General features: G+C 29.2%; 1 protein-coding gene across 1 annotated transcript in view; it reads right to left on the reverse strand.

The window, feature by feature from the left end:
- Window positions 1-596: 596 nt before the first annotated feature.
- Window positions 597-26,408, reverse strand: part of Tak1 (TGF-beta activated kinase 1) — a 37,039-nt gene continuing 11,227 nt past the window's right edge. Inside the window, exons 6-7 of the mRNA XM_065507852.1 lie at window positions 1,161-1,504; window positions 597-1,096 (exon numbers count right to left, since the gene is read on the reverse strand). Of these exons, the coding sequence (XP_065363924.1) occupies window positions 947-1,096; window positions 1,161-1,504 (494 nt within the window). The 3' untranslated portion in view covers window positions 597-946. The remainder of the gene's footprint in view (window positions 1,097-1,160; window positions 1,505-26,408) is intronic.

The raw sequence follows: 26,408 nt of genomic DNA on the forward strand, positions 1-26,408 counted from the left end.
AGGTTTATTTACTTCCAAAAGAGTCCACTTCTCTGCCTTTCACTGCCACTTGGTGTAAAATATAACAAATTGTTCCCGATGATAATTGATAAAAATATGGAAAAAATTACAAATGTTTTTTCAAGGTAGTTCTTTTTTTGTTAACATTTTGAGATAACTAAAAGCCAGATTTTCAAATGGGGGTTTAAAGTATTAAGACAAAACATAACGTAATTCAAAATAAGTCCTAAAACACTAATAGCTCATATACTTTTTCTTTTGGCCAGTGTCAAATTTTTGTTCAAATTTCATTCCGCATACGTTAATCATCCTGTTATGAAAACCGATTCCGAGTAACATTGTCGTGTTTAAAACTTTAAAATATTTTTTTTTAAAAAAACCTCAAACAATTCCCTGTTGTATTGTTTAATTTGCTAAAATTTAAATTACAAATGAAAATTTTATATTAAAGACCTTATTCATAATTAATTTTTAAATTTATTAAAGGTTTATAAATTTTGTATGAAAATTTTGTTTTATAAAAATCTTTTACAACTTTAAAAATTGTTAATGAATAAGGGGGTAAAACTTCAAACAATTATTGAATAGAGTTATAATTCTCTTACATATTCTTCTACTTTATTGTTATAAATTTATAGTTATGGTCTTTAACTTAATAATTTCTTACAATTAAAAAGGAAATTAAAAGAAAAAAAATTTAATAAAAAACTGTCTTAAAAGCATAAAGATTAAATGTTAAATTAATTACATATTTACTTCTTAAAACCTGAGATCACATACATACATTATTACACTGTACAAAATACAAAAATAATAATTATAATAATAGAAAACTAAAACAGGGTCCTGGTCTCATTCACTCTTAAAACTCATATTAATACATCAAAAAAAATTTCTTAAAAACAACTAAACGTAAACTAATGCTTAAATAATAATAATATAAATACTACGAATTTTGATGATTGCTTTGGATGACCACCCAACTGTCATCTGGCACTACGTCACTACTAAATTGGCTATTATATTCCACACGATTGGCTTCCTCAGTCGTTTGTCGGGCACTTCTAAGATTATTATAGAGTTCCAGTAATTCTTCCTAAAAATAAGAAAACAAAAAATGAATTTAGTTTATTTGATTGCTTTAATTGCCAATAACTTACTTTTTCCTTTAATTTCTTTAACAATTCCTCCTTTTCCCTTTTCTCTTCCGGATCCATTTGTTGCAGTATTTTTGCTCTTAATTCTTGTGAAAAATACAATTTGGTTTCTACTCTTAAATATTCTTTGGCTAAACGACTGTGATCGGCATAGATTTCCTGTGATTCCTGATTATCTGGTATGGGTGGTTCGGGTTGTAGTTCCGGATCCAACATTTCATGCCAAGATTGTCCATTATCCTCATCCTCATCGGGATCATTATCAACCGTTTCGATATTCGGTATATTGGGATTAAGGGTTTCTGTTGTGTTTATAATGGGTTTAATTTCTTTGGCATCATTTTTGGCTGAAATGAAAGGAATTAAGAAAAAAAATTATTAAATTTTATTGAAAGCGTATATTTTTTATTAGAACGGTTGTAGAAATCAAATACATATGTGGTGCTTGAAGTAAGTCCAATCAATGTTTTTTAAATACATAACGAGTTTTTTTTATTACAAATTTCGGCATCTTTATAACTACAAAAAAAAACTAAATAAAGAATCGACATAGTGGTTGGAAGTAAATTATTTTCAAATCATTCTCCCTTATTGTGGTTGGCGTAAACGTCATACGCCTACGACAGTTTCGTACTAGATTAAAGAAACAGTTTGCATTTAATCTTAAATCTAGTACGAAACAGTCGTACGCGTAAGACGTTTACGCCAACCACGATAAGGGTGATTACAGAATTGAACAACGAGTGATTTTAAAAGCGACAATCTATTGCGTTTTTCTGTAAACCGAATCCATGCAACGATTTCGTTTTTAAAAAATATGTGAATTCGTAACACGAAGTCTGGTTATGCCTTAACTAATAGTTATACTGTCGGTTAAAATTATTTTTATATGAAAACTGTCAGTATAACTATTAGTTAAAACATAACCAGACTTCATGTTACTGGGGGTAAAGGAAATATAGTTTAAAGGAAATATAATGATCCTTTAGTTCGTGAATGTACATTTACGTTTGGTGAACTGGCTGACTAATATTTCTCCCAAAACAACCGTAAATCGAGAGATTTAAAAACTAAGCGATTTTCAAAACCGAATAATTGACAAATTGATGTTCTGCAAATCGTACGATTTTGAACATTGAAACAAGTGTGTTTACTCAAATGTAAAACGAGTAAATCATGTGGATTCGGTTTACAGAACATCAAAATATGTGAATTCTTTATAGAAAGTCGAAAATTAAAATTTCCTGGCAATTTTTTGTTAACTACATATTTGCAAATGATTTTTTAGTTTAGAAACGACTCGAACACTTAATTCAGAATTTCAAAAAAAGAATATCAGCAAATCATTCATAAACAAATAATTCTTTAGCATCATTCAAAGACTTTTATTTAAACAGAATTTAATTATTATTAAATGGATTCATAATGCAATTAATTCTTAATACCCATTCAACCTATGAATGATTAAATTTTTTTATATTCAAATCTAATCCAAATTGCATGAAAACATTGGTTAATGATTAAAAAAGCAAAATTTACAATAGATGGCGTATCTTTTGAACACGGTTTTTGTTTTTAATAATTTAAATGTCATTTTGAAGTGTCATTTATTTATTATCTGTCATTTATTCTCACTTAGTTATTGAACATTATAGTGTAAACAACAACGTTATTTTGCTGCGAAAATGTCGAATTTTGTACCAACAAAGCATCATATGCGGAAAGTTTTGCATTACTTCCTAATTTGAAAAAAAAAGTGTAGCTGAACCTCACTGAATGGTCTCCAAAGCTTATGGTGAATGTGGTCCATCGGTTTCAACGTGCGAGAGATGGTTTGTGCGGTTCAGAAGTGGTGACCTGAAGTGTAAGATCTATTATGAGCTGCTGAAATCTGTACAGGCAACCTGTACCGAACGCAACTGATTCGTTTGAAGCGAGCATTTGCCGAAAAACGCCCAGACATGAAACCATGTCTGGCTGCATATTCTGACAACGCTTGTATTTATAATGAAGTGGTTGGGAAGTTTTGCCTCATCCGCTTTATAGTCCAGACCTTGGCTCGTCCGACTACTATTTGTTTCTCTCTCTCTCTGGGATACGCTTCACTTTGGAACATAGTATCCGATATTCGCTTGATTCGTTCTTGTCAGTTCTTTTGGCTCGGAATCCATATGTTGCCAGAATAATGTGAATATTGTACAATTGTTTCAAAATAAAAGCTAAAAATTTGCAAAATCCCATATTTTTAAGTCATACACCAATAAGTTTTCTTAAATTCTTCATTAAATTTGATTTTAATCTTTTACAAAATGAATTGATACAGTATTGTCTACTGTAATAGATTTGAATTAAAGAAAACTTGAATGATTCAATAAGAAACTAATTCTATAGAGCATTAAGTTTCAAAGGAATGAATTCAATACTTTTGAATTATTACGGAATTAAGCCTATAAATTAATTCGCAATTAATTAATTTATGGAATGTTTGAGAGAAAACATTTAATTTGATTTTAAATAATCATTAGGCTAAAATTATGTTAAACTTTGCTTCACAAATAATTTCTCAACTTCATTAAGGAACCACTAGAATCCAATAATCATGAATAAAATAAGTTCTGACGTTCGTGAACCAGAACTTATAACAAATTTGAAATGATCCCTCTCCTGTTCTGTAAATTAAGTGATTTTCAAATACGTATTATTGACAAAATTGATGTTCTGCAAATCGCATGATTTTTTATATTGAAACGGGTTTGCTTACTCAAAAATAAACCGAGTAAATCATGTCTATTGGATTTACAGAACAACAAATTGAATTCGATTTAAAAACGAACACGTTAGTCGGATTCGGTTTACAAAACGGGGGGTATAACAAATATTTAACATAAATTAACACTTAAAAACATTAAAAATAACTAATTTGACCACTTATCATAAGAAATTAGAAACTCGTATACATATGGGCTATTCCACGAGAATCGCTACCACGACTGAAAAAACAAAAACCCATGAAACTTTTTTTCAAGATGATTTGAATAGAAGAACATAGTAACATGAAAGTATTTAGATCATATTACAATATTTTAAAGACAAAAATAATAGTTTAAACTGATTATATTTAATTTTTTAACATTTTAGGTATGTTTTAGGCTCCCAATTAGCTTGTAGTATGAAATGAATTTGACTCTGATTGTTTTTTTGCTATTGTCAAATTGTTTATTGAAACCGAATGTATATTTTCTATTAATTTTTTTAGTTTTTGTATACATATATTTACAGAATATATATTGTTTTATTATAAGAGAAAAATCTGTCAAGTACGATATGTCACATACGATATTAAATTTTATTTATTATAAAATCATCCAAAGATTGTTTTTATTTAAATATGACGGATTGTAAAGGAAAAATATTTCGTTTAGTGTAAGAAATTAAAAGAAAACATAACGACATTTTCGCATTTTTAAAAAAAAATTTTTCAAACATTTTTTTTTTTAAATTTCTTTAATTAATTTTTTTGGAAAAATAATTTATGACAAAAAAAATTTTTTATGAAAAAAAAATTCGGGTTAAAAAATATTTTTTTCCGATTTTGACCCATTGTATGTCCAACTTACTATGGTCTTATATACGTCGTTGCAAAGGTCTTTGAAATATCTATCATTAGATATGCATATTGTCTATATTAATGACTTAGTAATCCAGATATAGGTCAAAAATCGAGGTTGTCCTAGTTTTTTCCTTATATCTCAGCCATTTGTGGACCGATTTTCTCGATTTTAAATAGCGACCGAGCCGGAAGAATTTCGGAGATATTGATGTATGAATCGTGTATGTAAGTTATTTGGGGGCTTCGGAATGTTGATTTCAACACACAGACGGACAGACGGACATGGCTATATCGATTCCGCTATCTATAACGATCCAGAATATATAAATGAAAAATGTGGAAATTACAAAAGGAATGACAAACTTATATATACCCTTGCCACTCATGGTGACTGCATCACTACAACAAATACAACAATACAAAAACAACAAGAACTTTGATTTTGTTAAAAGGTAGGTGAACTATCAAAGTTGCCTGTTGTTGATTTTGCTTTTGGGTTTGTTGTATTTTTCGCCACAACAACCACAAGTGAATTGACAATTCAAACTGAATAAAAAAAATAATCAGCTGTTTCATCGCATTCACCTTTTTAAGTGTGACCTGGAATTGCCCATATGTATAATATTAAAGTCTGAATAAAAACTATGTTTTAATTAGTTCTTTAAAAATATTTCTTACTGTAAATAATCCAACAATTGGGTAAATTCGTTTGTTTTGAATTCAATATTGTTGATGAATCGCACATTTTTATAAAAGGATTTTTGAATTTAGGATTTTTGTAAAACACTTATTATTCGAATAATTTAACACTTTATAAAATGTTACATGTTTTTTTTTTATTATTTTGAAAACTAATTTTTTGTTGTTTTTTATTCTTATAATTATAATTCCTACCAATACTTTATAGTTTGTTTAATATTTTCAAAAAGATTTGAGTTTGTTTTAAGTAACAAAGAATTAAACTTTTTGATTTTTATTTAGTTTCTTTTTTTTCACCAAAAATAGTGCAGTTTTCTTTAAAAATGTGTAGTTTTTTTTATTAAAATTTCCTTTAAAATTTTCCAATTTTTTTAATACATTTTTCAATTAATCTTTGTTATTAATGATTTAACAAATTGTTTAATAATTTTATGTAATTTTTGTTTTCTTTATTCAATTAATTTGTCATGTTTTCTTTTTAATTTTTTTTTGTGTTGTTAAAGAAATAACATGATTTTTATTTTAGTACAAATTTTCAATACATCAAAATTACGCGTTTATTTAAATTTTGCCTCTATTTGTTTATATAGTTGGAAATAAATAAATTTGAAAGAACAAAAACGCTTTTAGGAACAAAATCTATTAACCCGACCGTCAATAAAATTGTACTAAATTGTTAAATCTCTATAAAACTTGTAGACAGCATCCTAAAAAAAAATTCCCCAAATGCTAAAGCGCGAGTATGACTGTGCAACAGAAACAACAACTACAACAACAAACACATAATTAGCAGGGATGGAAAATTTAGTAGTATTGTTTTTTGAAGCCAGTATTGGCGGAAAAACGCTCAGAATATGCGGCAGACATGAAACCATAATATTCCATCATGACAAAGCTTGGCCACATGTTGAAATACCTGTTAAAAACTATTTAGAAAGAAGTGTTTGGGAAGTTTTGCCACACCCGCTTTATAGTCCAGACATTGAACCGTCCGACTACTATTTGTGTTGATCAATGCAGAACTCTCTCTCTGGGATACGCTTCACTTCAGAACAGAGTATTCGAAATTGGATTGATTTGTTCATAGCCTCAAAAGATGAGCAGTTCTTTTGGCTCGGAATCCATATGTTGCCAGATAGATGGGAAAAGGTCATATCTAACAATGGCTAATACTTTGAATAAATTTATTTTTTACAAATGTTTCAAAATAAAAGCTAAACATCTGAAAAAATCCCACATTTTTGAGTTATAATGTTTAACATAATTGCCATAAATGTTCTGTAAATCGAGTGATTTCAAAAACGAGCGAAAATCACATGATTTTATTGATTGAAACTGGTTTGTGTACTCGTATGCGATTTACAGAACAGGTAGGATATTCTTTTGCATTTGACCGCATCGTGGTTTGTTTATGTTAGAACTTATTATCACTTCATTTCCCATGCCTGACATTGAGACAATATTCAAATTAACCCCGAGAGCGAGAGAGAAAACACTAAAACGGGAGCGTTTGAATGATGAGCCATAAATTTATGGCATGAAAACACTGATCATAACCTACACCATTATGATTGTCTTTTATATCTATTATCTACCTTTTTTCAAAATAATTATTGATTTTTTTTATTTTTTTAATGTTGATCACTATAAATATTATTATTTTTTTGGCATATTTCCTAAAACTGGTCTTTTCCCTACCGCATAGAGAACATAAATTTCAGTACAATAATGCGCGAACTTGTGTGTATTTTAGCATGTGATTACAAAAAAGGTAAATTAAGAATTTTAATATACACACATTGTTTTTTTCCAATTTATTTAAGGGAATTCTTGATAATTAATATGTGTTTTATATAAATAGATGCACTATGGTATGGTAACCAAAGAAAATTGGTTAAAACTAAAGTAGTTTACACAAGAATGTTTTCAATATTCCTATGAATTTAATTTTAAATTATTAAAATTGGCGGAAATTGTAGAAATTTTTAAGGGTTGATGACTTAAAATAAAATCTTCTCAACAGAAGTTTTCTGTTAATTCCAAACAGAACTTCGAATTAATTAATTCACTGAATTAAGTATTAAAAAACAAAATTCTAACAAAACTTAATACGAAGGGTTTTATTTGAATAGAATTCATTTATTGTTAAATTAATTAATTTAACAATAAATGAATTCATCTGAATGATTTAATTTGTGTTAATTCGGAGCTAATAATACAATTTAATTTGATTTTATTTTAAAAAGTGAATTAAGAATTAATCTTTCGAACCTTTGATTTCAATAAACTGTAAAATGAAAACCATTCTATTCACATTAAATTTGTTTCCCTCATGAATCGTAGCTTCTAGAAAACTGAATCACCCAAGAAACTCTATTAGAAAATGATAAAAGTAATGCGTAGTGTAATTTTGTGTTCTTTTCTGAAACAAAAGTAGTTTGGTAAGCGTATAACGTGTTCTTTTCAAATAATGTTGCCCTAAAACCCCGAAAATATGCTACATGTTGCAACCTCATTTTTATTAAAGGGATAGAGGCACCACTTTTTAAACAGCTTTTCTTGTTATTTTTTTTTTTGAAGTTCGTTTGTGTTAACCCTTTGACGACCACGGGGACACCTTTGCACCAAGACAAAAATATTGAATAACTAAATAACGGAAACAAGAATGGATACCATTTTAATTTTAATTAGTTCGTAAACGTGTCTCTTATTAATCACCCCTATCGTAAAAAACATGTGAAATTTATGTTCCCATGAAATATCCATTTCCCTCGAAGGGAAAATTACTATCGTGATATTCCCATGAACTTTTCATTCACAATAGTTGATTTTGTTCGTAACAGCTGTTTATTGTTTACAAAATTCCATCTAAATATTTCACAACATGGGGAATTTTTTCACGTGAACAAAGTGCATGAACGAAAAATGGGAAAAGGGAACATATTTCATGTGAAATATTGACTCGAGATAGGGGTGAATGTGTTTAGATCAGAGATCGAAAATAACTCGTCCATTTACCAAAAAACCCAAATTGTGATTTATATTTTTGTGATAAAAATAAATCACTGAAAATAACAGTTATAAAATGAGTCTTATTTAAATGGTTTGGTATAAACAATTCATTTGTTCTTGTTCTTAATAACTGTTGCTTGCTCTTTTATTTACATACAATAATATATTATTAGTAATTTTTAACAAAGTCTGAGTAACAGAAATGAGAATTTTCTTTTAAATTGTTATTAATATTTTGATAAGTTTTATATATTTAAGCGTTAATTTGCATAAAATGAATTTTTGCGATTTATTTTTCATGTTACGAAAAAAATAAATTATAAATCACTCATCCAGATTATATGTGTTTATTTCTTTTCTGTTTCTCTCAACCCCAAACCTAAAATGTTCTCGAATAAATCACTCTCTCAGTGATATATCACAAAAAATTACTTTAAATAGCTGCGAATGAGAATTTACCATTGAAATGAAAGTGAACCCGTTATTTTCGGTCTCTAGTTTAGATTAAAACAAGTTCAGTTACAGCATTTATTATACCCTTCACCATGAGTATAAGTTTGTCATTTCGTTTGTAATTTCTACATTTTTCATTTGCAACCCCACAAAGTATATATATATTCTGGATCGTTATAAATAGCGAAGTCGATATAGACATGTCCGTTTGTATGTTGAAATCAACTTTCCGTAGGGCCCAAATAACTTACATACATGATTCATACATCCATATATCGGAAATTCTCCCGGCTCGGTTGCTATTTAAAATCGGCCCACAAATGGCTGAGATATAAGGAAATGCCAGGACAACCTCGATTGTTTACGTATTTTTATCTATATCTGGATTACTAAGTCATTAATATAGACAATATGGATACCTAATGATAGATATTTCAAAGTCCAATGCAACGATGTATATAAGGATATAGTAATATTGACCTACAATGGGTCAAAATCGGGAAAAATATTTTTTAACCCGATTTTTTTTTAACAAAAAATTTTTTTGTCTTACAGTTTTTTTCACTAATAAATTTAAAAAAAAAGATTTTTAAAAATAAAAAAAAATATAAGTTTTCAAAAACAATTTTGAAATTTTTTTTTTTAAATTTTGTATTTTAAAGTATAATTTGGTGAAGGGTATATAAGATTCGACACAGCCGAATATAGCACTCTTCCTTGTTTTTTTATTTTTTTTTAAAAAAAAATTCAAAATTTATTTATGAAAAAGATTTTTTTGTTTTAAAATTTTTTTCATAAATAAAATGATTGTTAATATCTTGTGAACTGTACTGTAACTACAATTGGATTTTAGTGCTAAATTTTTTTGGGAATTTTTAAATTCCTCCAAATAAGTACAATTTCCCAGAAATTTTTAACCGAAACAAAAGTAAATAAATCAAAACTTTGTAGTTTTTTTTCTGGATGTTAGTTTAAAATGTTTATGGTAGACTATATAAAACAACAACAAAATTATTAAAAATAATGAATAATGTAGCAAATAATAAATAATTTTTATTAACGGCGTCATCAAGACTATTGACGCGATTTGTTTATTTCTTGCCTTGAGTCGTGTGAACAAAATGGATTTAAAATTTTGAGGTTTTTTCTTGCTTCAGTAATATATTTGTGTGTATGGTTTTATTTAAAAACATAAAATCCAGTGAAAATAAACAAAACATAATGCTCATTTATAAAACATTAATTTTCAAGAAAACAAATAAATGATTAATGGCTTAAATTGCAAGTGAATGGTGACTGTATAATTTTCTAAGGTCAATGAAAGCTAGAAATATTTTAAGGGGGAGGGGAGGTGTGAGATGACCCCAAGAAATTAGAAACAAATTGTTTATAAATTAAAAACTTTAAACTTTTTGTAAACATTTTTAACAAATAACTCGTGACAAATTTTAAACAAATAAATAAGATCAATTGCCAAAATATGTATGCAGGTTGTCTATTTGAAATATTTTGGGTTTTTTTTCGATAAAAATCGTAAAATCGTCTTTGTGTCTATCCGAATCTTAAATCAAGCACCACAAAGGAAATTTTTGTTTTTATTTGAGAAAAAAAGAAAATAAAAATTTCCTAAAAAGCTAAAAACAAAAACAAACAAATAAATAAACATTAACAAATCCAAGAAAAAGAGAAACATTATTTTAAACAAATGTATAAATTCTGTATTTTAACGAAACAAAACAAAATAAAAGTGAAAATGACTGTTGTATGAATCATTCGTGAGAATTTTTCTTTAACAATTTCTAGTCATTTTCCTTGTGTGAGTTTCTATTTAAATTATGTGAGTTTATATTTAAAATAACACACACACACACGCTGAGCAGTGAAGCAAAATTACGAGATTTCTATTGAAAATTTCAATTGATGTTGACCGAAAGTTGAAATAAATCTTGATCGAATAGTTTATGAGTATGATGTTGTTAATATAGCATTTAGTATTTATTATTATCTTTTCTTTGTGGTTTAATTAAATATATATCAAGCTTTATTCTCCATCAGTTTTGATCCTATTTAATAAAATATACATATTTTCAGATCATTCTATACTTTGTCATTTGTAATAAGAAATCAATTCAATTGGTTACTCTACACATCCCAGGTAATCTAGTGTAGAGTCAATTACCACTGTAGTGTCGCCCAGTAATCTAGAAAGTAATCAGTTTTGAGCTTTTTTCTACATTTGTCTTTAGAGACAAAACTTTTACTATAATTTTTCTTTCTAAATAATATATTGTCATTTCAATACTTTTTCAGACCTTAAATTTATTAAATTTCCAAGTTTTATAAAAATCGTAGTCAACTCAAACCACTGTGTACCTTCCCCATTTTTCTTTTCAAAAACACTTTGAAAAATCACCTCCAATAATGCGTGCTGTTGCTGCGTGTTGTGAAATTTTCTCAAAACATCCTGCTCAATTTCATTTCACACCTAAATGCATGTGCAAAAGTTTCAGTCACTTCTCTCTCCTCAACTAACCCACCATCTGTCTTAAGGTCTTTTTCGTCTGCCCCAATAAAAATTATTTTTAAAATTTTCAAAAATTTTGTTTACAAATATTGAAATGAAAGAAAAAAATTTCGAAAAAAAATTAATTAATTTGCCAAAAGAAAATATGTTAAAAATTTAATGTAATAATTTTTCATTCTATGGCTATTACTAATGAGTGCCATGAGTCATTTAAATAAATAATGATTGAAAAGAAAACTATTTTAAAAATAAATAATAAAAATATGGTAATTATGCGAAAATTTATTACAAGCCTAATTTATATGAATTTGTGTTTGAAAATAAATTAAAAATTTCATATTTTTACACTTGTTGATTTTATATATGGCGATAAATTCCGGTGGATTAGTCATAATTGTAATGATAAATGTACAATGTTAAGGGTTTGACAAATGAGAAATGGGGTCATATATGTATTTTAAAGTTGTATATATAGCCAATATAAATTAGATGGAAGATTGGTTGTAGATTCCATATACATATGGGGAATTTCACGTCAAGTGAACCAACTTTTAAAATAGATGTCTTCCGATCGTTATGAAATTTACACCAAGGTAGATCTATTGGATAGTAATTCAGACACAATTTTTCAACAAGATCGGTCCAGAATTTGACATTTTGGCCAAACATGTGATTTTTCTCATCCATGTAACTTATTACCTATTGTTCTTAGCAAAATGTGTTCCAAATAGTTTAGATAGCTATTTCTTCAATCTTTCGAAAAAAAAAAATAAAAAAATTTTAATATTTTTTTTCCGAAATCAAAAACTTTTTTAACTTTTTTTTCAAAATGGGCCCTTTTTTTTCTTAAAATAAGGCTTAGATATTTTCCTTGAAGACCTGTTTGGTCGCTTAGTGGGATGCGATCTATCAAAAAAATGTTTTGTAACTCAATACATGCAATTTTTGACTTTTTTTGCAAAATCAAAAACTTTTTTAGTAAAATTGTTTTTATGCTAAATTCCCAATTTTTAATTTGATAAATTCACTGAATTTTTTTGTTGTTGGGGGATAAGCTGGTTCCTATGCGCATTTCACTGGTTGCTTAGGCCAGATCATCAGGAAACCTTTTCCCAAAAGGCTTTAGAAAAACTAAAGATATTATACAAATAAAACTATAGAGTGTTTGAGAATTACAGACACTCAAGCTTTATTTGTAAAAATATCAAAGCTTAAACAAAACACCAACAATAAACCGTGATTTATCTTTTCTTACATTTCCTTACTACAATTGGTTGGTTTCTTGCCGACACAAACTGTAGTGTGTAAGTGAGTAAAGAAAAAATAAAAACAACTTGCTTTATTGTTTTCGCAAGAAAATCAAAATAAAGCGAGTTGTTGACTTTTTTTTTCAAAATGGACCCTTTTAATTTTTTTTTTTTTGCTCAAAAGAAAGCTTGGATATTTTCCTTTCAGACCTATTTGGTGGCTTAGTGGGATGCGAGTGGGATATCTTTCAAAATAAATGTTTTGTAACTCAAAACATGAATTTTTCAGTTTTTTTTTTTTTTTCAAAATCGAACTTTTTTTCCAAAATGGGCACTTTTTTAAAATTTTTTTTGCTCAAAAGAAAGCTTGGGTCTAGTCCTTTAAGATCTATTTGGTCGCTTAGAGGGATCATTGCTCTGTAGCGCTCACCATTCACAGTAACCGTTTGACCCGCGACGTCTTCGAAAAAAAAGGTCCGATGACTCCTCCAGCGAAAACAGTACACCATACAGTGACTTTGAGCGGGTGTAATGGCTCTTCGTGGGTTACACGCGGATTTTCAGTGCCCCAGAAACGTAAATTTTGCTTATTTACGTACCCGCTAAGATGGAAATGGGCCTCATCACTCATCTGCGACGAAATTCACGTTGTGCCAAAGTCACCGACCGATTATTGGTCAAATAAATAGTCAGCAATATTCCGCGTTCTGGAGCAGTGTAGATTAACATTGTTTATTAACGTGTATTTCGCATGTGTTTACTACACAAATGTCAAAACAGAACTGACATTAGGGGCCAATCGCAAAATTTATAGCATTTTCTGATAGGAGGATTACTTTTGCGCCACTTTGTATTTAGTTTTGAAATTATTAAGATGTGGTGAAATGATATATCCTAAATGAATATTCCTAGGAGGATAACATTCATCATAAATATAGTCAAACATTTGTGAAAAAATACGGGAGCTTTGTTTTATTGGAATTTACTCACCAATGAGAAGCGCAATGATAATTACCCCTATCGCGAATCAATATTTCACATGAAATATGTTCCCTTTTCCCATTTCTCGTTCATCAATTTTGTTCACGTGAAAAAAATCCCCATGTTGTGAAATTTTTAGATGGAATTTTGTAAACAATAAGCAGCTGTTATGAACAAAATTAACTATTGTGAATGAAAAGTTCATGGGAATATCACAACGGCAATTTTCCCTTCGAAGGAAATGTATATTTCATGGGAACAAAATTTCACATCTTATTGCCGATAGGGGTGAATGTGTTTAGGGGATTATCGTTTGAATTTGTATGATTTTTCCTTTCGAATCGATTTACACAAATATCCACCTGATTTGGGAGTACAAGGTGTCTTGGGATAACTTTAATGGCTTTGGATGATGTTTTATATTCTCTTACTGAACAGTACCTACACGCAGAGAAAAAATATAATTGGGCATGGTTACTGTAACCATTTAAATAGTGTTACAAAATTTTTAACAATATTATAGTCGCATTAACTATTTACATGATTGTGGTAACCATAATATGGTTAATTTGTGATTCACATGGTTGTTTCAAACATATATATGGTTACAGTAAACAAATATATGTTTGTGGCAACCATATTTATGATGAATAATTTTATCATAATATGTTGTTCTCAGATTATGATAAGCTTTAAGCCGAGAGCAACATAATATGATAAGTCCTTCATCATATGAATGGTTGTCACAAACATATATTTGTTTACTGTAACCATATATATGGTTGATACAATCATGTGAATCGTACATTAACCATATTATGGTTACCACAATCATGTAAATGGTTACTGTGACAATAATATTGTTACAAAACTTGTAACAATATTGAAATGGTTTCAGTAACCATGCCCAACTATATTTTTTCTCTGCGTGTAGTTTTGATGAATCTATGGGATAACAAGCTCTCTAATAACAATTTTATTATAATTCACTCTTATGTTTTCTTATAGATCTTCCTGAAGATCAATTCAGGAAGAATTTTTGAAATCAATAAAGCAATTTTCATTGATCAAAATTAGTTTTTACTTTTTTATTTCTAGTACTAAATAAATAGTAAATAGTTTTTTGTGTAAATTTATTATAAATTAGTTAATTTTCCCAAATTTACGTCTCACATAACAATAAACAAAAAGTTAATGTTTATGTGATGTTTTTATTATATAAAAATGTTTATTAAATCTACGTTTTGTAAAAAAAATAATGAAATATAAATATTTTTATAAATTTTTTAAGATTTCGTTCTGTTGATAAACTGAACAACAAGAAAAATAAGTAGAAAAATACTGTGTTTCATTAAATGTTTTTCTGGTTTCAGACAATTTAATTCATTTCATTTTAATAATTTCATATTCGTAGATATTTAATGGAAATATTTTGAAAATCAATTTGAGAGGAACAGAGTTTTCATTTGTGTATGGTTTACACTAGAAAATTTTAAATAAGATTGAAACTTAATAGATAAAAGTAAACAAGTAAGAGTATTCTTTCTATTCGGCTGTGCCGAATCTTGTATACCCACCATTAATCGGCGTTGTCATACATTACAATCGTTGTCGAAATCGGTTTTTAAAACGACAGAAAAAGTACATCGGTCTCGTGAAATTTAAAGTTGTCGGTTTTATATTCGATCTAGAATTAAATTCTTTATCGATCAAACTTTTTTGACGTTTTCAAAACCGATTACGACAATGATTGGATTCTATGACAACCCAGAATATGTAGTTTTGGCCTTCTATGGGAACTTGAATCAGTTATGGTCCGAACTGTACAGAATTTGATAGAATGATTAATTTCTTAAAACTTTACTTATTTCAAAATTTATGTTAATATCATTATGTACATGTATCATTATGGACAAATATTGCACGATTTTCGTCATACTTTACAGTATAATTTCAGAGTAATTAGAACTAATTTGTGCAAACAAACATTAAGGAGTGAGATCGAAAAATTCTTAACACACGTTTTTCATTACATTTTTTAACCCAAGTATTATTTGAATTTTTTTTTGATCAAGTTACCTTTGAAAAACATGTCAGTTATTATGTGTAATGTCAATTATATTAATTTTTTTGTTAATCTGATTAAAATGAGTGACCAGAAAAAAGTGCGTACTGAAATTATTAAATATTTTCAACAAAACCCAACTTGGTCTTACAAAAAGTTGGCCAAGCATACAAAGGTCTGCCGTCAAACTGTTTCCAATGTTATTAAACAGTACCGGGAGAACTTGTCAGTTGATAGAAAACCTGGTTCAGGTAGAAGGAATGGTCCACATGATGTTTCTAAAGCCAAAAAAATAGAACGCATTTTCAAAAGAGCTCCCAGCCCGGTTAGCTCAGTGCTCGGACTATTTGGTACGAAAAGTTAAAGCTAATGCAGGTTTAAAAACATACAAGGCTCAAAAAGTTCCTGACAGGAACGCTACTAAAAATTTAGAGGCCAAAAACAGAGCACGGAAATTGAAGTCAAGTTTTATAAAAAAATATTCTTGCTGCATAATGGATGACGAAACGTATGTTCTGGCAGATTTTTCGCAACTTCCAGGTCAAAAATTTTATGTTGCTGATGCTCGAGGGAATGTTGAAGAAAAGTTTAGGACCCAAAAGCAGACAAAATTTCCCAGAAAGTTCTTGGTATGGCAAGCAATATGCAGTTGCGGCAAAAGAAGCCACTCATTTGTTACAACGGGCTCTATAAATACCGAAATTTACATCAAGGAATGTTTACAAAAAAGGCTGCTTCCATTCATAAGACTTCATAATGTGTCCACTTATTTTTGGCCTGACTTGGCATCCTGCCACTATGGCAAACAAGCCCTTGAGTGGTACAAGAACAATAATGTGGTATTTGTACCAAGAGAGGCAAATCCTCCAAACTGCCCGGAGCTAAGGCCAGTGGAGAGATATTGGGCTCTTGTTAAAAGAGAATTGAAGAGTACAAAAAAGGTGTCCAAAAGTGTGGTAGATTTTAAACGGAGATGGACTACATGTTCGAGCAAAGTGACAGAAAGCACTATAAAAACGTTAATGGAAGGGTTTCCGAAAAAGGTTCAAAATTTCATCACTAGTGATTAAAACTATAAAAATAATTTTTTTTGTAAATTGTAATAATAATTTCAATCAAATAAAAAAAAAATTAAAGCTGTAAGTTTAGTGGTTTCTTTTTTATAAACATATATGTATGTTAAGAATTTTTCGATCTCACTCCTTATCAATAGATAGTATCTGTTGAAAATTTCACACAGCTAGATGCTTTCGTTTGGGCCTTGTCGAATTTCAACTTAGAAACTTATGAGGACAAAGGATATATGTATATCCTGTTAGGTTCTACGAGCATTATTTCGATATGTTACAAACGGAACGACAAAATCAATTGATGGTGGGTATAAAAATTAACTGATTTATGAATTTACCCTGGGAATAGTTCAAAGTCCCAGCTGAATACATTGCGGGCTCTCAGATCTATTATATCCAGTGTCAGCAGGTAAAATATTGGGTGTATGACTTAAAAATGCTGCATTTACAATTTACGGCGTATTTTTTGAACGCGGTTTTTGTTTTATAATAACTTATATGTCATTTTGAACGGTACATATCTGTCATTTATTCCCACTTAGTTATTGAACATTATAGTGTAAACAACAAAGTTTTCTTTGCTTTTGTACCAACAAAGCGTCATATGCGGGAAGTTTTACTTTACTTATTTGAAAAAGTCTCCGCTGAAGCAAAAGACTCCCCGAAGCTTATGGTAAATGTTCCATCGGTTTTAGAATTGATGCGGTTCACTGGTGGTTATTTTGACCGCCCTGGCCAGCTAAAAAGTTTGAAAAAAAGAATTGGAAGCATTACTCCATGAAGATTATTGACAAACTCAACAAGAGCTTGTAAAATCATTGGGAGCTACTCAATCAAAAGCAGCTGGATTCTTTTAAAAGGAGGAAAATTGGGTACCATACGAATTGAAGCTGAGCGAACTGAAATGCTGCTTTAATGCTATAAAAGAAAATAAATTTTCTCTTTATGTGATAAAAAATGGATCCATAACCCGAAGCGAAAGTGATTGTATTTAAAACTCGGCCAACCAGCCGAATTGACACCAAATTCATATGTCCATGGCGCTAAGGTAATGCTCTGAATTTGGTGGTACCAAAAGGGACCTATCTATTCTGAGCTTCTGAAATCTCGCCAGACCATCACAGGGAACCTGTACTGAACGCGATTCTGTTAGTTTTTCATAATGTGTGAAAAAGTCTGTTAACTCAAAAAAGTCAGCAATTTCCAAATGTTTTATTTATTTACCTTTCTCTTAAAAAAAATATATTTTTTTATCTAAAATATTTTTATTTTTTTTAATCACTGATAAATGACAGTGATTAAACAATTTATGTAGCTAATAATTTAATTTTATTTGAGGTTTTCTTTTTTTCATTCGTTTTTTTTTCTAAGAATTTGTTGAGTGTCATAAATAAAATTGTTGTCTTTTTTATTAGAATATTTTTGCACCTTGTTGAAAAAATCTGTACTCAACTCATATTTTATAAGAAATTTGTGTTTCTTTTTATAATTTTTTTTCTTTTTAAAATATAATTTCTTAAAATTTTTATTTATATTATTGTGACACTTTGTAATCTTTTATAATTATACTGATGATATATTGAAATATTAGTTTTGTGTGCTCTGTGTTGTTTGTAGGAAATAAGAAGAGAAGAGAGAGAAATAGAGGGCAATAGAGCGAGAAAGAGCAATGAAAAAGATTTGTAGTGTCAATTCATACATCATTTAAATGTATTTAATGGCAGACAAATTTTCAAATAGTTAATTTATTTTGAATATTTTCTTGGGTTTTAAATAATAAAATGTGTAATTAATAAAATTTATTATTATTTTTTTAAAAAAATAAGAAAAAATTCCTTTTTATTTTCAAAAATAATAATAAATTTTACTTGATTTAAAAAGTACTAAAAATAAACATTTGAAACGGAAGCTATTTTGGATGAAGATTTTAAAGAATCTGTAGAAAGGGAAGCAATTTTGGATGAGGATTTGTTGGTCTATCTAGACTCAACAAGTTTTGAACTTAGAGAAAGAACTAAGTTTTTCTTATGAATCTGAACCAGGCACAAAAATGGGAGATTTTGAAATTGTACTAAGGAATGAGGTAGTTTTTTGAGATTAAATCTACTAAATTATTTGTATTCTTTCTTAATAAACTTACAAAGATGAACCTTTGAAAGTTTTAACAGATTTACAAAACAATGTTTGTTTTTGAAAATATTTTGGGAAGTATTTTTTTGAGTAAATGAACTTAAGTCCGGATGCCAAAAAGTACTGAAAACTGTACAATAGTACTTAATTATCCATAATTAATTATTAATCAATTATCTTTAGTACAAATTGCTAAATATTAATTTAATTTTCCAATTTAAACATTTAAAAGTATTGCCAGTCACTGTACAAAGATTTTCTTTTCAAAAATCAAATAAAATACTATTTAAAAAGCTTTTAAATATTTAAATATCGTGTTTATTTTAATTTTTTTTTTCAATATTGTTGTTAAAGATTTAATACTATTTAGACATTAAAAAACAAATGTATTAAAACGACACGTGTGTCATTCACTCTTTTTTCCTCGAAAGCGAGCAGAAAATAAAGAAAATATTAAAATAAAACACATAATTTTTTTTTTTGATGAAAATGTATACTAAAATATAAAAGAAAATTAAATTTAAAAATCTCAATATAAAAATACTAAATTAAGTGCCTAAAAAGATTTGGGTCAATTTGAATAAAAAGTCATGAAAAATAGCTTAACAACCATAATTTATTTCTAGTACAATATTTTGAATAAGATAATAGATGGATGGTTTATATATAAAACAAAATATTTTATATATCACAACACCTAATGAAGCTTTTCGTTTTTATTTTATTTCGATTTTTCTTAAAGATTATCGAAAAAAGGGGCACCAGAATATACAACCAATGAAAACAACAGGTGTTTAAGAGGATTTGTTAGTCAAAGCAATTTGTCAAAAAGCAATACATTATTTTCTTAAATTGTTAATGAATGCAATTTACAAACCAAACGTATAGAAAATCTTGCTTGTCTAGTTTATTGGTATCTTTAGATTATTGTGTATTTTTATTTTTGAAATTTGTTTCTAAGAAAAAAAAAAATGTTTTACTTTATGTTTTAATTACCATGTGGGCTGATTGTGATACAAGTGAATTGAAAGATATCTGTCATAAAATGTCATGTCATAGAATAGTTTTTTTTTTGTTCGTCGATATTTTCTTGTTTAGTTTGTCTGCAGAAAAGTTTATGTTTTGTTTATGAAAATACATTTATCTTAAACTGTTTACATAAATTATGGCAATTGCTAAGAAAATTCGAGGAAAAACGAAATATGTATCTAGTTAGTGTAAAGCTACTACATATAAACTGAAATAGCTCTAATAAAGTGCTTAAAATTTAGACCTAGAAAATTCATACATATTTTGGTTAATATTTTATTTACATGATTGTCGCTATATGGTTGGCAATATGATTTAATCTAACTACAGATAAATCATGATAACTAAGAAACTAACTAAGGCTACAACCATAATATGGTTAAGCTCAATCATAATATCATTGCGCTACAACCATAATATGATCATATCAGTAGCTACCATGCGCAACAATCATAATATGGTTATATTATGGATGATTTGGGATCATACTATGGTTGGATACAATCATATTATGGTTGTGCTACTATTATATTATGATCGTTGTCGGGATGCCATGAAAGGCAGAAAAGTGGATTTGTTTGTAAGAAAATTAAGCTATTATTGATAAGATATTGAAAGTGGAATTTTATTTAACCGTCAATTCTAATTATTGGGTGTATGACTTAAAAATGTGGAATTTACAAAAGATGGCGTATCTTTTGAACACGTTTTTTGCTTTTAATAACGCAAGTCTATTGTGTTTGTAGATGCCAGAGGTAATGTCGGGTTAATGCCCGTAATTTCAACAAATAGATATCTATCAGGGCTTAGTTACTTATGGAGTAAAAATATTTGGTAATTTTTACCCGTAGATATTGATTTTAAATTAATGTCAAGTTACCTTTTAGGTAAATTTATCTGCTGGGTATTTTACACCGTATATATCTATTTGTTGAAGTTACGGGCATAAGGAGAAGAAAATTTTACATGCTGTTTTGTTGTTGGGCAAGAGACTTGCGCAACTAAATTGCCTAGTGTGAAAGGGGTCTTATATGTCATTTTGAAGTGAACATATCTGTTATTTATTCTCACTTAGTTATTGAACATTATAGTGTAAAAACAAACTTTTTTGTTCATCGAAAATATTGAAATTTGTGGCAACAAAGCGTCATATGCGGAAAGTTTTGCTTTACTTCTTTAATTTGAAAAAAGTGTCGCTGAAGCATACCTATTGCTCACCAAAGCTTTTGGTGAAAGTGATTTTGACACGGAAGGCAAAGATCACCCAGGCCAGTCAAAAAAGTTTGAAGACGAAGAATTGAAAGCATTACTCCATGAAGAATATTGTCAAACTCAACAATAGCTTGCAAAATCATTGGGAGCTAATTAAGATGCAATTTCAAAACGTTTGATTCATGCAAAAGCAGGGACCATACGAATTGAAGCCGCAATACCTTGAAAGAAGATTTAGTATGTCTGAAATGCTGCTTGAACGCTATAAAGAATATCATTTCTACAACGAATCATTACTTGTAATGAAAAATGGATCGATTACGATTATCCCAAGCGTAATAGATCGTATGTGAAGCCCGACCAACCAGCCGAATCGACATCAAATCCAAATATCCATAATATTCCATCGTAATGGCCACATGTTGCAATACCTGTTAAAAACTATTTATATGAAGTGGTTGGGAAGTATTGCCTCACCCGCCTTATAGTCCTGACCTTGCCCCGTCCGACAGGCGCTATATCTCGGATACGCCTCACTTTGGAACAGAGTATCCAATATTGGCTTGATTCGTTGTTGGCCTCAAAAGATGAGCAGTTCTTTTGAATCGGAATCATATGTTGCCAGAAAGATGGGAAAAGGTCATGGCTTAATATGGTCAATACAGTGAACATGCGATAATATGAACACCCCAAAATATGAACAGTTTTTACTTCCACAGGGTACTCTAAAATATGAACCTAGTGAACTAGCTCATATTCTAAAGCTTTTAAGCTTAGTTTTGTTTTTTTTAACGTATTTTATCTATCTAGACAGAGTTGAAATCTAAATCAACAGGGTAGTGGCTAAATTTTAATTCAACTGCTTAATAATTTTTGGACTTCCCTAGCTGTTGATGGGAATTAGATGCCATTTGCAAATATAAACAATCTTACAAAAGTGAACTGGCCTGGTTTTAATTAGTTCATATTATCGCGAGTGCACTGTACTTTGATTAAATCTATATTGTACAAATGTTTCAAAATAAAAGTTAAAAATTTAAAAAAAAATAATATATTAAGAAATGTTAACACAAAGTAAACAATTTCATGAAAAAATACAATTCTTTCAAAATCCTTCGATTTCCATGCTTTTATAAAGAAAAAAAATCTCTCAATATTCTTAAATGAAAAGGAGTTTCGGGTTTTTGGACTTTTATAAAAAGAAGAGAGTTTGTAGATTATTTTAAATTATATCCCAAGCAATACCATCAAACTCAAGTAAGATCTAAAATGAGTGCGAACATTGATAGATAAAATCCTTAAAAACTCCCACCAAAGTGCATGGATCCCGAAGCTCTTTAGCCTCAATTATTTCCTTTGCTGGCACATACATACATATTTTCGAAATTTTCTGACATTTTTCATAAATGTGATTGAATTTCGTTCTTTCGGGTTGTTGTGGGATTGTTGGCAAAGATTTTTGACTTCAGATAACCATATACAAATAATATCTAACAATGGTGTGAAATCGAACGATCTAAGGTTCCAATTTTGATCACCGAAACGAGAATACACGACCAAGAGATGTCTCATGCAGTATAACGGGCAGTATTGCTCCTTTTATTGAAACCATTCAATTTAAGCGCAAAGAACTCTGTTATAATGTGTAGTCTAAAATCTGCCGCAACCACTATAACTGTTGGTTTTTTGACAATCACTAAATCCCTAAGTCTGTTGTAAAAACCCAATTTTTTTCATTGACATTTCTCTCTTCTTCCGTTCTATGTGACAATTGATATCAAGATGAAAATTTGCTCCATTTCTTGCTCGAAATTGTCACCCTCAAACTTTCATTATTTTTGAAAAACTGTTCAACAATGAGAACGCGTGGTAATGCTAAAGTTTTAATAATCCTAAACTATCAGCTGTCAAATTGTTTTTTGTTTGGGTTGGCAACACTTTGCCGCTCAAATGGTGGCAAATTCAAATCTTGTGTGAATTTTGGGACACCCACGAAACTCACCCCGAAAATGAAAATGCATTTTTCATATTCTCTGTCAATTTTTACAATTTTTTTTTACTTAATATGACGCATCACCCATCCATGCCACAAAACATTTGTTCATTGGTGCTGCCTTCATTCACAGTGCTGTTTCAATTGTAATGAACTGTAGTGTAAAACTAAAACACTATTTTGAATTTTTCGTTGAAATAGAAAAATCATTTTAAAATAAAATTTTTTATAAAAGACATCTGTTGCATAGACTGTTTGTTGTTTTGAGCGAATGGTCAAAAATGCAACAATTTGATTTAAATTTATATTTTAAAATAAATGTACTGAATAGAACCACAATTTTCATCATCAGATGAAAATAAAAATCACAGACACAAATTCACCCAAAAAAATATTGAAAAAAAAATGGAATGAAATGAAAGACAAGAGGGAAACAAACCAACAAAAAGCAAATAATCACATCATCATCAGTTTAATCAACAACAATTACAATGTCAGAGATGTCAAAGAAAGAAATCTTTTAAGGACATATACATTAAATGCTGTTTTGGAGCAATGAAAAATATTGTAGAGGGAATTATTGTTAGTTAAAAACCATAATATGTAATAATTATTTGACTGTATTTGTCTTATTTAAGCAGAACATAATTAAAGCGTCATCAAATATTTGTTGAATAATTTAGTTTTTCCTTTTGTTTCCAGGTATTTTTATTATCTAAATTATCTAAAATGCAAATATAATTCTAAGAATGCCAAGTTATTCACTTTTTAAACTATGAAGTTTTATTTAGTACTTATTTATGGGTTAAAGTGTTTTGAATTCATTTGTTTGAATTCTTTTGAATCTCTACATTTGTAAATCAATTTTCCATTTCGATGAAAATTTTCATTTAAATAAAAAACTTGAAATTTAAAATTTATGATTTTTTCGAAAATGAGTAATCTGTAGAATTTTGTGATAATTTTGAATTTTCAAGAAGCTCACCACACATCAATAAAAAAAATCGAGCAATTAATTAATTTCTTTCTTTTTATACATATTTCTATTTTCCCTCCCAAAAATTAAATGTTCTGCGAATTTTATGCGTCAAACATTTATTTTGTATGGGTGTGTGTGTGAGTGAGTTGTCGCCAGTTTGTCGAGAAAAATGTTCATGTTTATTTTGCGTAAGATCATTATTATAGTCCACTGTCGCACTCCTCCTCGCCTTCAACTTTATCACAAAAATCTTTTGCGTTTTTCCACGACGGACAAACGTTGTCCGTCCTTGCTATAATATGCATGACTCATTTCTTGAATTGTTAAAATTTAAATGTTGATTGAGAGCAAGTACAGTGTCCGTCCTTAAAAACGAGTACGATCATCTTGATCATGAATTGTGTCAAAAGTGGGGGTTGGCTGGCTCACAATAACTTTTAAAAAAAGAAAATGTTTTTCTTTTTTTGTGTGTGTTTATTAAAATGATTTCGTTTTGTTGTTGTCACAGTTGAATGACAGTTTTTTGACAATTTGAGTAAATTTTTTAAATATTTGTTTTCATTGTTTATTTTTTAAATTGGTTTTAAATTTTAAATGTTTCTTTGGTAAGTAGATATTATAGGGAAAATATACTATGGAAATATCTATTGATCTGGGACTTTTAGTCATAATTTTTCTCATTTATTGTGACATTTTTTGAAATACTTGAATTAAACCTTTAAATCGCATAGCAAAGAAATATACATAGAGCGGAAACTCTCTTGTCATAGACATAACTCAGTTGTCAAAAACCAATGTTTAGAGAATTTATTAGTAAAAAACTATTAGAAAACAAAAACAACATTCGTATGTGTGATTGTTTTGAGCATAGAGAAAACACATAGAGCGGAAACTCTCCTGTCAAAGACCTAACTCAGTTGTCAAAAACCTAAGTGGTGAGAATGTATTAGTAAAAAAACTATGTGAAAAAAGAGTAGAGAAAATTATATAAGATTTTTACAGTGGGTAGCTATGGCCACTGTACGTCGATTTCTTGTGAAAATTTAATGTGTTAAGAATAACATTTGTAAGAAGGCCGAAGATGATGAGCCTGGACCCCAAGTAAGCAAATAAGACAGTCAAGTTTGGCGGTGGCAATATAATGGTGTGTAGCTGTTTTCAGGTCAAGGCATGCGTCCAATTCATTTCATACAATATAATCAAATTCCAGATAAGATAAATTTTAAACGATGTTCCCCTAGTTTGGAGATTCCAGCTAGACCCAAATGACCCTAAATACAACTCTAAGGGTTGTAACCGAATGGTTACAACCCGTAGCAAATCTATAGGACAATTTTGATCGCAATCTACGGACTTAAAATTATACCTCGAAGGAGGAATCTTTATCAGAAGCGCCAGTTATTGACAATACCATAATAACAAATACTTTTTAAAATTGCGGTTCAGAAGTGGTGTTTTGACACGTAATACAAAGATCGCACATGTCATCATTATGAGCTTTTGAAATCTGAACAGACCATCACAGGGAACCTGAACAGTTTGCAACAGATTTGTTTCAAGCGGCCAGACATGAAACAACAATATTTCTGTTAAAAACTATTTAGAAAGATAGTAGTCGGACGTAAAAACTTTCCAATTTTTACGTCCGACTACTATTTTTTCGCTCGATGCAGAACACTCTCTCTGGGATACGTTTCACTTCAAAATAGAGTATCCGAAATTGACTTGATTCGTTCTTGGCCACAAAAGATGAGGAGTTATTTTGCCGCGGAATCCATATGTTGGCAGAAATATGGGAAAAGGTCATAGCTAATAATGGCCAATACTTCGAATATATTTATATTGTACAACTCTTTAAAAATTAAAGCTAAAAATATACAAATTTCATTAAAAATTTAATTTTTTTTGAGAATGATACAAATAATTTTTTGTTTAAGCTACGTTTCCGCATACACCGTAATCGGCACCGAAAACGAAATTCCATACATTTCCACCGAAAAATAGTTCGTTTTAGAACATTTTTTCGGTGCAAATGTATGGAATTTCGTTTTCGGTGCCGATTACGGTGTATGCGGAAACGTAGCTTTACACTGCATCCAACTTAGACAAAAATTCATGTCAGAGCTTTTATGAATGTTAGGAAGAAAAAAATATTCTTGCATTATAAAATTTCCAAAAACGAGCAAACTTTGAAGTTAAGCGTATCCCATAGAGTGCGTTCAGCATTGATCGAAACAAATAGTAGTC

This window comes from Calliphora vicina, chromosome 4 (assembly GCF_958450345.1).
Source record: "Calliphora vicina chromosome 4, idCalVici1.1, whole genome shotgun sequence".
Lineage (NCBI taxonomy): Eukaryota > Metazoa > Arthropoda > Insecta > Diptera > Calliphoridae > Calliphora > Calliphora vicina.